At 43.1% G+C, this 17,435-nt stretch overlaps 1 protein-coding gene across 5 annotated transcripts in view; it reads right to left on the minus strand.

The window, feature by feature from the left end:
* FAT1 (FAT atypical cadherin 1) overlaps nt 1-17,435 on the minus strand; it is a 132,899-nt gene that overhangs the window by 11,701 nt on the left and 103,763 nt on the right. For all 5 annotated transcript variants that reach the window (XR_007133932.1, XM_047771825.1, XM_047771826.1 and 2 more), the window contains exons 12-24: nt 15,844-15,997; nt 14,527-14,760; nt 13,306-13,695; nt 11,692-11,906; nt 10,997-11,134; nt 8,116-8,259; nt 7,103-7,300; nt 5,624-6,425; nt 5,336-5,467; nt 2,751-2,908; nt 1,649-2,111; nt 776-929; nt 227-337 (exon numbers count right to left, since the gene is read on the minus strand). Coding sequence is in view for 4 of the 5 variants with exons in the window: in XM_047771825.1 (XP_047627781.1) it covers nt 227-337; nt 776-929; nt 1,649-2,111; nt 2,751-2,908; nt 5,336-5,467; nt 5,624-6,425; nt 7,103-7,300; nt 8,116-8,259; nt 10,997-11,134; nt 11,692-11,906; nt 13,306-13,695; nt 14,527-14,760; nt 15,844-15,997 (3,293 nt within the window). In the remaining variant the exon portion in view is untranslated. The remainder of the gene's footprint in view (nt 1-226; nt 338-775; nt 930-1,648; nt 2,112-2,750; nt 2,909-5,335; nt 5,468-5,623; nt 6,426-7,102; nt 7,301-8,115; nt 8,260-10,996; nt 11,135-11,691; nt 11,907-13,305; nt 13,696-14,526; nt 14,761-15,843; nt 15,998-17,435) is intronic.

Here is a 17,435-nt window from a genome sequence, read left to right on the forward strand (position 1 = left end):
ACCTGTTATATGTCCAAGTATGTATTATTTCAAGCACTGTAATATTCCATGCATCTGGTCAATATTTTTTTACTTTGAAAGAAGGAAAAGATATACAAGGAGCCAAAATGAGCTCTGAATACAAGTGTGAAGCAACAGAGTCCAAATAATGAAGTTTTGTTGCATCTGCTAATCACCATGATACTACAGAGAGATGCAAATACACATCTTCAAAGAAGTGAGTTACCTTTCTCCCCTAAAACCAGAGTCACACTGACACACAGCACCATCCAAACTGTCAAAGCACGTTCCACCATTTTTACACGGTTCATCTTTGCAGTAGGGACTAAGCTGGCACCTGAAGAAGGAGGAAAAAAATAAGCACAAACCTGATACTTCTGCTGCAAATGAATGCAGCAAGTCAGAAAGCAGTAACAAACGAAATGTCTACATTGCACACACACGAGTATCTTAAAAAATGTTAATTCGGAGTTCCCGTCTTGGTGCAGTGGTTAATGGATCTGACTAGGAACTAAGAGGTTGCAGGTTCGATCCCTGGCCTTGTTCAGTGGGTTAAGGACCTGGCATTGCCGTGAGCTGTGGTGTGGGTCACAGATGCGGCTCAGATCCCGCGTTGCTGTGGCTCTAGTGTAGGCCGGTGGCTGTGGCTCCGATTAGACCCCTAGTCTGGGAACCTCCATATGCCGCAGGAGCAGCTTAAGAAAAGGCAAAAAGACAAAAAAAAAAAAAAGTTAATGCTATAATTAACTGTGAAAGTTAAGAAAAATACACATACCTCTGACCAGTATATAAGCCTCTGCACTGACAGATGAAGTCTCCATTGTCCACAATGCAGGTCCCACCATACAGGCATGGGTTGGATGAACATGGATTGACGCTCACTTCACAATAGGGTCCTATGTACAGGGCGCTGCATTTGCAGTAATAACCTAAAGCAGCCAAAGGGAACAAGAAGTCCTCTCACTCAATAACTCAAAAGATAGGTCTATGTGTATGCTGGTTTTTACTTTTAAGTAAGGTTTAGGGGAAGGTTTGGCACTCCGAGACCTGTAAAATGTAGTAAAATTCCCATTGCCGCTGGGTAAAAAGTTGTGTGTATCAACAGACCTTTCCAGGGCTGATGTTACTAAAACACAGAGCACGGGAGCATGGAAGAGACGACTCCTAACTGGCTTTAGTTCATCCTAATTACCAGAGATCCAAGGCCTTCTGGAAAAGCACAATCCTAGTACCATTTGGACCGTGCAAGGCTGGAAGGCCCCTCGCTGGGCTGCTGGGAAAAAGGAGGCCTTGAGAAGGACTACATGGAACCAGTTCTAAGCCCCAGGTCAGTGTTGCTCTGGCTGGGCAAAGAGTTAGGGTCAGTTGTGGTCTTCTGCAGCTCCTGGTGCAGAATGAAGCATGTCTGGAAACACGATGTAGTGCGGCTACAGTCCAGTGGGAGAGAAACCATTGCCTCCATCCCGGTGCTGGCATGAATTCTAAGCCCTGCTCTGCCTGAACATCACATATGCTCCTCACATCCCAGGCTGGCTGCAGGCTGACGGAACTGACTGAGTAAAAAGAGGAAAAGCAGAAACACACAGGCAACTTCCCTTCCAGGACATACAGGAGTCATATTGTAAAAATGCTCAGGTATGAAGCTCACCTCCAGTAGGAGAGGGATTGCAAACGCCTCCATTCTGGCAAGGGCTACTCGAGCAGTCTTCCGTAGCTGTTAACAAACACCCAGGGGACACGTCCACCGATTCTTCGATGTGTGCATAGCTCCTTGGTTTGTTATTTAAAGGCAGCTCCTGCCCATTCAGATAAATGGAGTCCATGCAACCCCGGAAACCATTGCCAACTTGGGGGCTTCTTCCGTGCCTTGAGCCTTGCTGACGGATATGGCCACCGAAAAATACATGGTTGTCCAAGTTGAGGGTTTTCAGCGTCCCTGGGGCTGTGCCTGATGCGGTGTGGACTTGGTCTAGAACCAGCCTGGCATAGTTTCCATTCACTTCAAGGGACACCGCGTGCCACAGTCCGTCATTGACCTGGATGCTCTGAACAGAGACGATGCCAGGGCCACTCCCACAGTCGAATTTGTACTGCAGCCTTCCGCTGTGAATCTACAACAGAAACAAGCACTGTTCGTGGTTCTCTCTCGTACAGTCTTCAAGTTCAGTCTCTGAGCAAGCGTCTACAGGAGGGAAGGGGACTGTTTGGCGACTGAAGGCAGAAAGCAAGGCCTTGAGTTTCAGTACTGCAGAACATGTGCCTGTCTGCACGTAGGACAAATTCTGAAAATGGGTCACGTGCCAACGGCCTATCCTAAAGGCACTGTGTAGGGGACTAATAATTAATGGTTAAGTGAACAACAACCCAAAATAGCATGGGGTATGATCAAAAGTCAAAAATGAATCATGCTGGAAAAAAAAAATAGTGGGCAAGAGAATTTTAAGCATGCGAACAATCTCTCTACAAACTCTGTATAACATTAACAAGGTGTAACACCACTTAGCATTTGAATGTAACCATCACAGGTACCTCAGAGTGTGAAAAACAGAAGTAAATGTCTACATGATTGCAGAGCAAAAAGAGCCTTTCATCCCTAAAACTTATGTGTATCAGTGAACCAATTAAATGTAGAAATCAACTGTTTCATTTGGCTTATTTTATTTTTTCTCCAAAACGAACACGATGAACCTAAGAGGTGTTTTCAAAGTCTTCTACAATCTGAGGTACCAACATGGACAAACTGCACTCACCTCCAAGATGCTGTAGTCAGTCCCGCGAGCATACATGACAACCGCGTGCGAGGAGTATGTTCGCAGCCGCATGGTCAGTTTCATCTCCAACTTGTTCTCATTTTCCATTAGACGGTACTTCACAAAACTGTTTCCAGTAAATGTTACGGATGAACTGCCTGAGAGTCACAAGGAGGAAAAAAGAAATCACATCAAGTTTAAGCATACTGGAATTTCCATCGTGGCTCAGTGGTTAATGAATCTGACTAACATCCATGAGGACGCAGGTTCAATCCCTGGCCTTGCTCAGTGGGTTAAGGATATGGCGTTGCCGTGAGCTGTGGTGTAGGTTGCAGATGCGGCCTGGATCCTGAGTTGCTGTGGCTGTGGCACAGGCCGTCGGCTACAGCTCCGATTTGACTCCTAGCCTGGGAACCTCCATGTGCCATGGGTGAGGCCTTAAAAAGACAAAAAGACCGAAAAAAAAAAAAGAAAAAAAAAGTTTAAGCATATTTTTATAAGTGTGTCCCCCACGGCCACCCCAACTCATCCAAGTTTTGGATCTAAGATTATAACATTATAAAATTCAGTGTAATGGGAAATGTCTACTTGCTTAATGAACAGCACACCATAACTGGCCCTCCATCTGGAGAGAATAAAGTAGACTATTATATCACAGAAATGAATTCTAAGATAATGAAGATCTAAGTATAAAATATCCATTATAAAATTATTAGAAAACAATTTAGGAAAAAAAATATGTATATAGCCTCAAGGTAGTTTGTGAAACTTTCTCAAGCAAGACATAAAACAATGCCTAATCTACAAAAATGATGAAAACTATATCAATCCAGAGATGAAAACTTTTTTGTAATGTTATGCAGCGGTGACAAAATGAAAATTAAATCAAAAGATCAATAACACACAGGCAGCAGAATGCAGCTAATGTAATGCTCATAATACACAAAGAGCTTCACACAAAATAAGAAATCAAATAAGAAATGGACAAAGAATCCAGACAATCAAGCAAATAATATGAATGGTCCAGTGGCAGAAGAGGAAGTGGTAACAGGCAATGAAAAAAATGAAAAGACAACTTTCACAAGTAAGAGAAATGCCAATTAAAATAAGCAGCTATCATTTCATGTCCCTTAGACGGGGAAATTTGTCTCTTACTTTGAAAACCTTCAACCCTGGCAAAAAAAAAAAATGGGGAATGAGACCTTACCATCTGACTAGAAGAAACAGGAATTGGAACAACATTGGGGGAAACTAACATAATAGTATTAAAATTAAAAATGGGAGTTCCCATCGTGGCACAGTGGTTAACAAATCCGACTAGGAACCATGAGGTTGCGGGTTCGATTGGACCTCTACAACTCCAATTGGACCCCTAGCCTGGAAACCTCCATATGCTGCGGGAAGTGGCCCTAGAAAAGGCAAAAAGACAAAATAAAATAAAATTAAATTAAAATTAAAAATGTAGTCCATCTTTGACACAGTTAAAATCCTTATTTAACAACCTGCTGTACAGGGAGTTCCCGTCGTGGCGCAGTGGTTAACGAATCCGACTAGGAACCATGAGGTTGCGGGTTTGATCCCTGCCCTTGCTCAGTGGGTTAACGATCCGGCGTTGCCGTGAGCTGTGGTGCAGGTTGCAGACTCGGCTCGGATCCCGTGTTGCTGTGGCTCTGGCATAGGCCAGCGGCTACAGCTCCGATTGGACCCCTAGCCTGGGAACCTCCATATGCCTTGGAAGCGGCCCAAAGAAATAGCAAAAAGACAAAAAATAAATAAATAAATAAACAACCTGCTGTACAGAAATGAAAGCACCAATATGTAAGGATACACGTGTAAGATTCTTCTCTTATAGAATTCCCTTTGTGGTGCAGTGAAAACGAATCCGACTAGGAACCATGAGGTTGTGGGTTCAATCCCTGGCCTCGCTCAGTGGGTTAAGGATGTGGCGTTGCCACAAGCTACGTATGGTGTAGGTCAAAGATGCGGCTCGGATCTGGTGTTGTTGTGGTTGTGGTGTAGGCCAGCAGCTGTAGCTCCAATTAGATCCTTGGCCTGGGAATCTCCATATGCCATGGGTGTGGCCCTAAAAAGCAAAAAAAAGATTCTTCTTTTAACACCAGAAAACATAACCTGAATCTCCACCTATAGGGACCATGCTGAATAAATGATGGTATAGCCATGCTACAAAATGCAATCTAGCTATTAAAAAGCATTTGGACTTGAAAAGATGCTCACAGCATCCTATGAAGCAGAGGAAAGAGGACTAGGTTGGATATAATCCCTTCTCAGCTTCTTTAAAAAAAGAGAGAGAGAAGATGTGAGAGAAAAAGGACAATAAATCTGTACGTATGGGACTATGCTTGTATGAGCTCTCATGACAGAGAAGAAAGAACATCCCATTATTGATGAGAGAGTGTGTTGAAGATGAAGGAGAAGTTACTAATTTATTCATTTCAGGGTCTTTCTGACTTGTTATAATAAGCATGCTTTCTAATACTTTTCAACTCCAACAAAGAGCAAAATCAGAAGAAACTCTGAGAGTGAATTTTTTTAGGTAAAAGCATTCTCAGTCATTGAACTCTCACCTGGGCACTGACCAAACTTGCCGCCAGGACAGACGCAGGTGTATTTCTCCTCCAGGGGATCAGAGACGCATTCAGATCCTTCAGGGCACGGACTGTCTTCACACCCATGGTGGACAACGGGGCATTTTCCCTCTTTGTTTAAATTAGGAAAAAAAAAAAAAAAAAAGAGGGGATGGGGGAGAGCTAATTAACAGGAATTTCAAGAAAACAATGTTTAATGTGTAGCCTTCAGTGGCTGTATGTGAAAAGAACCCACCCTGCCTTTTTCCCTATATGTATGTGTGTTACCTTTGCAGAGACACACAGCGGTTCTTCGGTGGCGTGGAGTTACAAAACTCAGTCTGGCCGTGCTATGCGTGGACATCACGTTCTCGTCCACAGACACCTTTTCGTCACAGAACTTCCAAGGGCAATCCAGGCCTGCGCAGAGCTTCTGGAATACATCCAATATCCTCACGCCAATGATCTCCTCGATATCAGTCACGGAAGCATTAATCTTATGCAGCAGCTGTTTGGTTGACACCTGGGAGCTCCCCGCTTTCTCCACGAAAAGCAGGACGTCCAGATGCGGGTGAGGGTCGGCTGGCTGCAAACTAACAATCTGGATGTCGTGCCTCCTCACACCCAAGACGTTGCGCAAAGCCCGCTGGAAGTTGCGCCAGTAGTCCCCGACGAAGTCTTCTGGCGTGAGGTTGGCAAAGCGGACAGCGACAGACTGGTTCAGCATCTCCTGGGTCACCTGGCGGACGTGCACTGTGATGTCGGCCGCTGTGGTAAACCTGCCGTCCGTCACGCTGACGTTGAGGAGGTACTGCCCTATATCCAGCTTCTTGTGGGCGATCAGCTTCCCCCCCGTGCTGGAAACAGAGAAGAGGTTGTCCATTTGGGGATCGAGGCTGTAGGTTAATGTGTCATACACATCTTGGTCTGTCGCGTGGATCTTCCCGATGACACCGCCTGCATACTCCTCTCCGAAGGCGGTGATGAAGATCTCCAGGGGCAGAATCGCAGGGGGATAGACACTCTCCTCGATGACCCTAATGTCGATGTATGTGAGTGATGACAGCTGGGGCTTCCCATTATCTGCCACCTACGAGAAAAGGGAAATAAAATCACCTTTGTCTGTGTCGTGCTTTACAACTTCTTTTTTTAAAAGCATGTTATTTTATTTTTTTCTTTTTCAGGCTACACCTGCGGCATATGGAAGTTCCCAGACTAGGGGTCAAATCGGAGCTGCAGCTACCAGACTACACCACAGCCACAACAACATAGATACAACCAGATACAACCTGCGACCTACACCACAGCTCATGGCAACGCCAGAGCTTTAACCCGCTTGAGCCAGGTCAGGGATCGAACCCACGTCCTCGTGGATACAAGTCGAGTCTGTTACCACTGATCCACAACGGGAACTCCTACAACTTCTTAATAAACATACATTTACGTTGTTCAAGGGCTAAAACATTACCAGTTGTTAGATACTGAATTCTCCACGTGAGAAGCAGTATAAAGGGACAGGATAAACTTCCTTCTAGCCCTTTCACTAATGTGCTGAAATTTATAAGTAACCAAATGAACTTATCAAGTCCCCACAAAGTGCCATGGGATAAAAATGAAGGTCTGACAAGGAAACAAAAAAAAGGACCATCATCTTCATTCAGTTTTGTCTTCTCATAAAATGTAACCTGTTGACACAGGAGAAGATAATCACGAAAGCAGCTCTTCTCCACGCATCCACAATAAAATCACTAAGAAAGACTTCCGTACCTTGACATGCAGTAAGTAATGATCTTTCACTTTCCTATTTATGGCGGCTGAGGTCAGGAGGGCTCCCTGCTGGTTAACTTCAAAGGTGCCCTCCTCGTTTCCGCTCACAATGCTGAAGAAGAAGGGCGGGCCGTTGTGAGAGGAGTCCCTGTCCGTCACGACCAGCTGCAGCACGCTGGACCCCACGGGCTTATTTTCCTGCACAGGGTAAGAGAACCACACAACTTTCAACAAAACCCCACCTCACACACGCCAAGTGTTCTATAACATGAGACGTACAGAAAACAAAGACGTACTGATGCTCCATCGGAAAGGAGAAGGGGGGAGAGGGGGAGAGGTGGTAGTGATGGGAAGGAGAGGAAAGAGAAGGGGGTGGAAGAAGGAGGGGGCTGGAGGGGAGGGGAGGTGTTGGAGAAGAAAGGTGTGGGGGAGGAAGGGGAGGTGTTTGGACGAGGAGTAGGAGGGAGAAGGAAGGACAAGAGGGGCCAGAAGAAATGCAAGGACCACAGAAGGTAAGATTAAGAACCGAGCTACTCAAGGAGCTCCTGTTGTGGTTCAGTGATAACAAACCCAATTAGTATCCAGGAGGACTCGGGTTTGATGGCTCCCTGCCCTTGCTCCGTGTGGGTTAAGGATCCGGTATTGCTATGAGCTGTGGTGTAGGTCACAGATGCAGCTCGGGTCCTGTGTTGCTGTGGCTGTGGCATAGGCTGGGGACTGCAGCTCCAATCGGAACACAGGCCTGGGAGCTTCCGTATGCTGCAGGTGGGGCCCTAAAAAAGACAAAAAGAAAGAAAGAAAAGGAAAAGCATCAAGCTACTGACAGTAGCTCAAAGCATCTCAGAAATGCTCATCTTTTAGTATGGATGGAGCCCCTAGAATAGGTGTCACTCTTCTCCTTTTCCTCAAAAGTAGTCTTTGGACAGGGAAGATATTTCAAACAAGCAACTGAGGCCAATGAAAGCGCTTATTTCAACAGGGATGCAGTCAGTGGCCCTCCGGCCCAAGGTCACCTGGATGATGACACTGTAGTTTCCCTTGGAGAAGACGGGAGCGTTGTCGTTGATGTCTGACACGTCAATGTTCACGGTGGTCGTGTTGACTCTGGGTGGGCTGCCGTTGTCAGAGGCCTGCACCGTGAGCGTGTAGCCTGAAACCTTTTCGGGGACAAGACAAAAAGAGTGTGTGTGCATCTGCACAAGGCCAAAGAACAGGGTTCAGTCTGAAGTGTGCTGCTGACCACTGGGAGGGGCAGGTCGGAGGGGCTGAGGCACAGCGATTCCCTAACCTACCAACAAGCACACCACTGCTAAGCATCTTCAAAAAGCACGTCTGCTCAACAGAAAAAGTTACTGAGAGTGATGAGAACTCCCAGTGCTTCTCAAAAAAGTACTCATTCCGTGAAGTATTCTCACTTCGAAAACTTAGAGTCTATTAACAGATATTAAGACAGAAAAGTAATACAAATGATGAGAAAAATGGTAAACAGATGTCAAAGACTATTGCTTTGGTAATGCAGAGAGAGCCACCTGAGACTCTGTCAGAAGCAGACAGACACATCAAGCTATCCCCAACCCTTAGGGCGCTCACTCAGCACTTAGGACATGCCAGCTCCCTCTGCCCATCAGCGTCACACTTGGTTTACAGTCAACTATCTAAAATCTCCCAAGACTCTCTCTTCGTGACTTCCTCCAAAAGATGGTGAAGTAAGTGAGGTGGCCTTTCTTCCAGAGTGAGCAGTGAAGAGGCTAGGAAGCTGGCTAAACCCCAGAATATCGGTCCTGCAAGATAGTCCAACAAAAAAAGGGCGACTTGGCTTAGCAAACTCTACATGAACTCCACAGGACCTCTCTTTCCTACCTCCTAATGGATATCAATATATTAGAGGATCTGAGAAGTGTTTCAGTCAAAAATATTCAATCTTGTTCTGCCCAGCAGTACTGCAACACTAAGCGTACTAGTTACACTTCCTAAAGTCTCTTAGAAAGTCCCTACTCAAGGAGTTTCCGTTGTGGCTCAGAGGAAACGAACCCGACTAGGAACCATGAGGTTGTGGGTTCAATCCCTGGCCTTGCTCAGTGAGTTAAGGATCTGGTTGCCATAAGCTGTGGTGTAGATAGCAGATGCGGCTCAGATCTGGCATTGCTGTGGCTGTTGTGTAGTCTGGCAGCTATAGCTCTCATTCGACCCCTCGCCTGGGAACCTCCATATGCTGAGGGTGTGGCCCTAAAAAGCAAAAAAAAAAAAAAAAAGAGTCCCTACTCAAAAATAATAGGTCAGAAAAGTAATTCAAGAATTGAAACTTCAATGAGATATCTCATCACTATCTTCACAAATTCCTCTCATCTTGGATTTACCCACTATTCTTCAGAAATTAGTCTTCTATCATCTTTGCCCATTTAATTCCCCAAACCAAGGCTTTTTCACTTCGCCTTCACATTGTTACCTCTGAGGCAGCTCCCCTCCTGGCTGTGTGGGCAGATGAGTAAGTGGAAGGAAGGAGGGAAGTTCAGCCTGGCTTGCTTCTTTCTCATTTCCTCACACTGATCTCAACACCTCAGATCACTTCCAAACTCACCGCCAGAGGCATGTGCAGGATCTGTATTTTCCACTTTCAAGTCTCTTGTGTTTGACTAAAATCTCCAAATGCTGGCTGAATAGTTTTACTTGAACACGCCATTTTCTCCTAAAACTCAGCGTATGGAAAACCATTCAACCATATCTCCCAGTGCTAATAAGCTCATGTCCCTGTGACTTCCCTGCTCTTCTTTAATGATACCCAGTCTCGGCAACACCAGCCAGTTGTCTGCCACCACTGCTCTCTGGGTAGGGCCACATCTAAGCTCTGTGGATCCTATTTTTTCCTCTACAAGTTCCTGCACTTGTCTTTTTGTTTTTTTTCTTTTGTTTTGTTTTGTTTTTTTGCTTTTTAGGGCTGCACCCATGGCATATGAAGTTCCCAGGCTAGGGGTCGAATGAGAGCTATAGCTGCCAGATTATACCACAGCCACAGCAGCTCAACACCAATCTAAGCTGCGTCTATGACCTATACTACAGCTCACAGCAACGCCGAATCCTTAACCCAGTGAGCGAGGCCAGGGATCGAACCCGCAACCTCACGGTTCCTAGTCAGGTTCGTTACCACTGAGTCGCAACAGGAGCTCCTCTGCACTTGTCTTTTCACTCAATTGTCACTGCGATTTCCCAATTCGCATTTGTGGTGCCTCATGATGCTGTCAATGGACCTCCCACCTTGCTGGCCTCTCACTGCTCTGAACAACTCAAACCTGCTGTAGGACTCGTCTCAGAACTTTCTCCTTGTGTTGCGGGCACTCCCTGTGCCCCGGCTCATAAACACCACTCACTCCCCCACGCCTGCAGCACCAGCCAGAACCCACCATCCTGGTGTAGTCTGGGACCTGTGATCTGTCCCTAAAACACTTCCTCTGTCTTATCTCCCTCACCGGTTTGCATGATTATTCCACTCCACCACAACCACCTAAATATACCCCCATCTTCCTTCTCTATCCTTTACTCCAATTCCTCACAGGGAATTCTCTTCTCTCAACACTATGGTTTCCCAAATCTCTGCTATCATTTAAAACTCTGCTTCTAGCTCCATGAAGTGTCTCAAAACACTGGTGCCAACAGTAATTTCGACCAGAATATAAACTTTTATTGCCCAAACGTCTTATTAGCATGAAACATCACATATTCTGGAGCTTTGCATACAATTGCCTTTCAAGTTTTTCTATCTGGCTTGTCACTTCCTGAGAACAAGGCTGGTTCTACCCTTTAGACACTTCCCAAAATGTCAGTAGCGGTGACTATAAGGCACTTCCATCTATTGATCTGATAAGTTGTAAACAACTTAAGTCAGATTTTTCTACTTACTGTTTCCCGGTCTAGAAGTCTGGTCACTTTCACTTCTCCCCTTGCAGGGTCGATTGTAAACGGACTTCCCTGGTTGCCGTCTATAATTGAATAGTGGATGTGGCTGTTTGAAGGTCCATCAGCATCATCGGCCATAACCTAAAAAACATCACACTCTTGTTTAGGAGGCCTTTAAGGAAATGACAGAAGTCTAGTAAGCACATCTCTGATGTCAACAGCTAGTTTTTTTTTTTTTTTTTTGTCTTCTTGCCATTTCTTGGGCCGCTCCCTCGGCATATGGAGGTTCCCAGGCTTGGGGTCTAATTGGAGCTGTAGCAGCTGGCCTATGCCAGAGCCACTGTAGCAGCTGGCCTATGCCAGAGCCACAGCAACTTGGGATCCAAGCCGAGTCTTCGACCTACACCACAGCTCACGGCACCGCTGGATCGTTAACCCACTGAGCAAGGGCAGGGATCGAACCCTCAACCTCATGCTTCCTAGTCAGATGCGTTAACCACTGAGCCACGACGGGAATGTCCAACAGCTAGCTGTTTTAAGGTGACTGTTTTATAATACAGTCAATAATTGAATGGGCTAACAAAAGACACTTCTCTAGCTTCCAATTATTTTCAAGTAAAGCCACTACAAAACCTGGGTCGATCTCACTAAAAACTCTCACAGAGACGCAGGAGAAAACCGTACGGGAAGGCACGCACCGTAATGACAGACTGTTCGAGGACAGCGTCTTCACTGATCACTGCCGTGTAGGTGTCTTGGCTGAACACTGGGGTGTTGTCATTGATGTCTGTCACATTAATGTTCACAGTTGCGACATCGCTTAGTGAAGGCGTGCCTCCATCAGTGGCTTCCACAGTCAGGTAATACTCGTGAGAGCTTTCGTAGTCCAGATTCTCAATGATAAAGATGGCCCCTGAAAAGAAAACCGAAATGACAGCCGGTGCTTTAAAACGCCACCACTTTCTCCTCCTTATAACTGAAGCAGATAATGCTTCTAGACAAATTTAATCTTCATTTATGTATGTTTTCTAACTTCTTGTTTCAACAATTAAAACATAAATGTGCACATCCTTGGAATCTTGTTTTTCTTAATCACATTTGTGACAATGTGATATTTAAATTGCTTTCCTAGTCAGTCCTCCTTACATTCCTGTCTATAAAAAATGATTCCATTTCTTGCAACCTACAACACAGCTTACAGCAACGCCGGATCCTTAACCCACCAAGCAAGGCCAGGGAGCCAACCCGAAACTTCATGGTTCCTAGTTGGATTCGTTAACCACTGAGCTGAGATGGGAACTCCCTATAAAAATGATTCCATTTCTTATCTCTTCTAAATGATAGTTTATTACAGACTTTAATGAAATAGAAAACATAAAAATTCTATTCTTTGGCTTTTTGTTTCTTTTCCTTTGCACACTTTTTCTTTTACATAAATAGGTATCCTTCTTTAAAATCTCCAGAATAACTATTTACATCCTATCATTTTAATGAAATCTCATTCTGATTTAATAATTAACTCTTTTAACATCTTTTCACTTGCTTATAGTCAATCCTAAAGAGCCCTAAAAAATAACAATTTGATGATATGTGTTAATAATAACATTTTAAAATAGCATCATCCTGTATCTACTCTTCATCTGAAATAGTCACAATTCAATATTCGAAGGGAGCAATTTTTTTTTACAGTGTTCTAAGACTCACAGATATTTTAAACAACAGATTAACAGACTACACAGGTATTTATGCAGCTGGAGTCAACAGCTCTGATGACTTTTCGCCTTGTTTGCAGTCACTCAGTAAGGAACTCAGTCTGTGGACTTTGTTGTCCGTAACTAGTGTAATGAAAAAGTCAATTTAACGAATTATCAGATGCCCCTATTGAAACTAAGATCAAAGAGCTTGAGACCACTGTCGCATCTGAGAAGTTACTTCACATGCGCTCCACGTGGGGCATAAAAAGGAGCCATTACGCAAAATCTTCTATCTTTCACTCTTTATCTTTACCGATTACCTCATCTTATATCTTGACTAAATTACTAGAGGGTAATGCTTTGATTTTCCATTTGACTTGCTGACACTTAAAATGGATACGCCAGAAATGTATTTTATTACATAGAACTTCTGTTTAAAGTCTTCTAAACCACTTCGGATCCCACTGAAAATAATGATACCAAGAAAACTTGAGATTCCTCTTTTTAGGGTCCCTGTGGATAGTTTAAGACCAGTCACTTGTGAGCAGGTAAAGTGCCAGGTGAATCTAGCCTTTCCTGCAGCAGAAAGGGCTTCCTCTTGTTTGCCTAGAGGGTTACCTGTTTTCGAATCAATGCTGAACTTCCCATGCTCATTTCCACTTATTATTGAGTAGGTGATTTCTGCATTTGCTTCAATATCCCGACTCGCGGCATACACCTGAAGGACTTCTGTTCCAATGAGAACATCCTCGGACACTGTGGCACCATATTCACGGTATTCAAACACGGGTGGGTTGTCATTTATATCCAAAACGGACACAACAACGGTGCCGGTGGCTGTCAACCTCCTTGGCAAACCGTGATCTACGGCTTTCAAAGTTAGAGTGTAAACTGCCTGTAGCTCTCTATCCAAAGGCTTTTCTAATTGAATGATTCCAGATACTTCATTAATGGAGAACTGCCCATCAGCAGAGTCAATCAGCGAGTAGGATATCTTCCGATTCAATCCTGTCAAGACATGACATCATGTCGGAACGTTTTAAGAGATGTAAACAAATTAATTTTTTTACAAAAACATGTAAAAGCCATATGAAAAGAGGGAAATGCTAATAAATATTATTTAAAAAGTCTTGACTCTTAAAAATGTAAACTTTTAAGTCAGTAATTCTCTGAATTAAAACAATATAATTTCATAGCTATCTGGCTTTAAAAGACTATGTTACATAGGAAATTATCTAATACCTAGTAGATCTTTAAAAATTAAGCCTATTTATTATTTAGCCTCAGTAATAAAGATTTATTTGAAAAGCAACATTTTTACTATTCATCTAATTCTTCAGTATTAGAATGACTGAATAAGTTATTTTCGTTCATCAAAATGCCATGAATACGTATCTTAGAGTCTTATTTTCTCCATAAAAAATTTGAAAAGCCTATAAAACTATATCACAGTATATCATTTGCTTCTGTTATGTTCCAATGATATTAAATCTCTCTGTTACTAACGCTTTATTCTCAAAAAACAACACTTCACTAATTAACTCAATGGGATATAAAGATCAGTTTATCTCATTACTATCCAGAATTTTAGGGGCACCAGAGATACTCTACAGCAGTAAGCACATTTAGCACAATTTTAAGACTTCAAACAGTCATTAAAAATGAATCCATTATTCTGAAGATTTCATTCCATTTTTAAAATGCTAACACAACAATGATAAGTCATTCGACATGCACGACGTAGGGTACGTTAAATGGGCTGAATGTGGGACATGTTTTAAAACAGGCCCCTAAGGTCACAGGGCATCTTTCGACGGCAAAAGCATCACATGCCGATACCTGCATCCGCGTCTGTGGCCTGTACTCTTGTCAACAGTGTGCCGGGCTCTGTGTTTTCAAACACGGTAATGGTGTAAGGATCAGCAGAGAACTCGGGGGCGTTGTCGTTCACATCCTCTAAGGTGAGCACAATGTTGGCCTGACAGAATCTTCCCCCTCCATCGGTGGCCTTGACCAGGAGATTATAAGTTGCTTGCTCCTCACGATCAAGGGGAGCAGATGTTTTTAATTCACCTAAATGTGAATGAAAATAAATGGACGCACTGGAAATTTAAGATGTGAACTGCAACAGCGCCTTTTCTTTTTTTCCGCTTTTCTCTCACGTTTACAAAATCTGAATAACAGCCTTCCTTTGGAGAACAATTTTATCAGTGACAGAGTCAATAGCTGTGGGAACTATCGGAGTTGGAGGTTTTCAAACCCTGCCAGGTGCCAGCTCTGAGTCAAAAAATATTTCAAGCCAGGGCCTCTTGCATTATAGATAATGTTGAAAAGCAAAACAGCTACCAAATAACCAAATTCGAAATATTTAAAAACTGACTCAAAAGTTAGATTCATATGTTTAAAATTTTCTTTTTTTCTTTGCTTTTTAGGGCCATGCCTGCAGCATATGGAGGTCCCAGGCTAGAGAATCTAATCAAAGCTACAGCTGACAGCCACAGCCATAGCAATGCAGGATCCGAGCTATGCCTGTGACCTACACCACAGCTTATGGCAATGCCGGATCCTTAACCCACTGAGCGAGGCCAGGGATTGAACCCGAAACCTCATGGTTCCTAGTAGGATTCGTTTCCACTGTGCCACGACGGGAACTCCCTTCGCATATTTATAATTAATTTGGGAAGGGAGTTTAACTGTTACTTGACCCTCATTTTCACAAATTACAAATTTTAAGAGAAAAATAACCCTAGCGATTTTAAAATAAGAAATATACCATGAATCATTTAAATGAATATGTTAAATTATAAATTTAGGGTCATAAATTGAAGAAAACAAGCTATATATAAAATAGACAAAGCAGAAAGTTTGACATATACTTTAACTTCCGCCTTTTTTTAAAGACGGTGATATAAAAAACTTATACATTTTAAATCCTCAGTTCAAGCAGGTGATATTGTTGCTGATAATTTTTTATCTCACCACAAATTTTACACATTGAATTGTTATTTACATTTCTAAAAGGTGCCATTTTTTGTAGCATTAAGAGTAAATCCGATAAGAACAAAATGTAATTTCAAGTTTTCTGTGTGATTAAAAGCTACCCGCATATGTGACCCATTGGAACACAATTAGTTTTGCCCCACACTCCGCCTTTACCTGTGTCTGGATTTAGTTTGAATTTTTCTGCACCTGGACCAAATAATGTGTAAGTAATTTCAGCGTTGGAACGGATATCTGCATCTGTAGCGGAGACCTGCATGATCAATTTTCCAGGAAAGGCATCTTCTGGAATCATGTCAGAATATAAAGTCTACGAAGATTTTAAACGACAGTGTTAACATAAAACATTGAAAGTTAACATGACCGTCAAGGGAATAAGAGAACTCATTTAGCTGTGGTCACACCACACATGGGAAATGACTAAAATTAAAATCCGAGGAGCTTGCAAAATTATTTTTCTTACCAAACACATTTAAAACAAAGAGGAGTCATGTAACAGTTAACGACTCCATACACTGGAAGAGTCTGACCTGACATTTAAAACCTATGTAATTCTGAATTCTTTGTCTTTGACCTGGTTTCATATTTAAATTTAAATTCCTTTTTTTTTTTTTTTTTTTGCTTTTTAGGGCTGCACCCACGGCGGCATGTGGAGTTTCCCAGGCTAGGGGTCGAATCGGAGCTGTAGCTGCTGGCCTACGCCATAGCCACAGCAACGCGGGATCCGAGCCGCGTCTGCAACCTACACCACAGCTCATGGCAATGCCGGATCCTCAACCCACTGAATGATGCCAGGGAGCGAACCTGCAACCTCATGGTTCCTAGTCGGATTTGTTTCAGCTGCGCAATGACGGGAACTCCTAAATTTAAATTCTTATTAAGAAAATATACCTAGCACTTTGTATTTACCTAAAAATTGGAGAGAATAAATGCCTGATACATTCTGTCTACTTATTTCCAATACAGGAATTAATTGTTTGCCATCATTCTTAACACACAGCCAAGTAACTGCAGTTGAGAGAAGAGAACCTCGGGCAGTGGGAGAAAACAGATCACCTGAGGCCTCGGGGAAACCAGTGATGCTCAGGCCGGGGTTCTTCCATTACCCTGCTCCACCCTCCTCTCTCTTCAACCCTGACCTGGCTCTCAGACACAGTGCATGGCTGTTTCCAGTTGCAACTATTTAGAAATCCATGTCATGAACCAAAACATAAGACAAACAGCCAAGACGTTGTTACATTTATTTTCTTAATGTGAGCTTGATTTTAAGTGAACTACATTTCTGACCTGTAAAACGGGGTGTCTGGCAATACTGATGATTTATATGATCATTAATTCTATTTCTATTATTCTATTAATTTCTATTAAGTTCTAATTCTATTACTCTACTAAATTCTAAGTCCTAATTCTATTAATTCCAAAGGTAACAGAAGTGTTGAAAAATAAAACACACACACTTAGTTTCTACAAGATACACACACATACCACAATCCTCCCTTCCAGAAAACATCCCCTCTTTGCTATCCTCTCAAATGAATCTAATTATCAGTTAACCATAGAATTGGCCACATTCACATATTCATCCTCAGTCTCTAAGCATCTAAAAGCACATCCAACCGCATATCCCAGGCCCTCAGACTTCACAAATCTGAAATAGAACTCAACGTGCTTCCTCTAAAGCTGATTCCCGCTCCAGACTTATCTTTGGTCTCTCTCCCAATCCCTCCAGGAGTAATCTTATAATCCTG

The sequence above is a fragment of the Phacochoerus africanus genome, chromosome 3 (assembly GCF_016906955.1).
Source record: "Phacochoerus africanus isolate WHEZ1 chromosome 3, ROS_Pafr_v1, whole genome shotgun sequence".
NCBI lineage: Eukaryota > Metazoa > Chordata > Mammalia > Artiodactyla > Suidae > Phacochoerus > Phacochoerus africanus.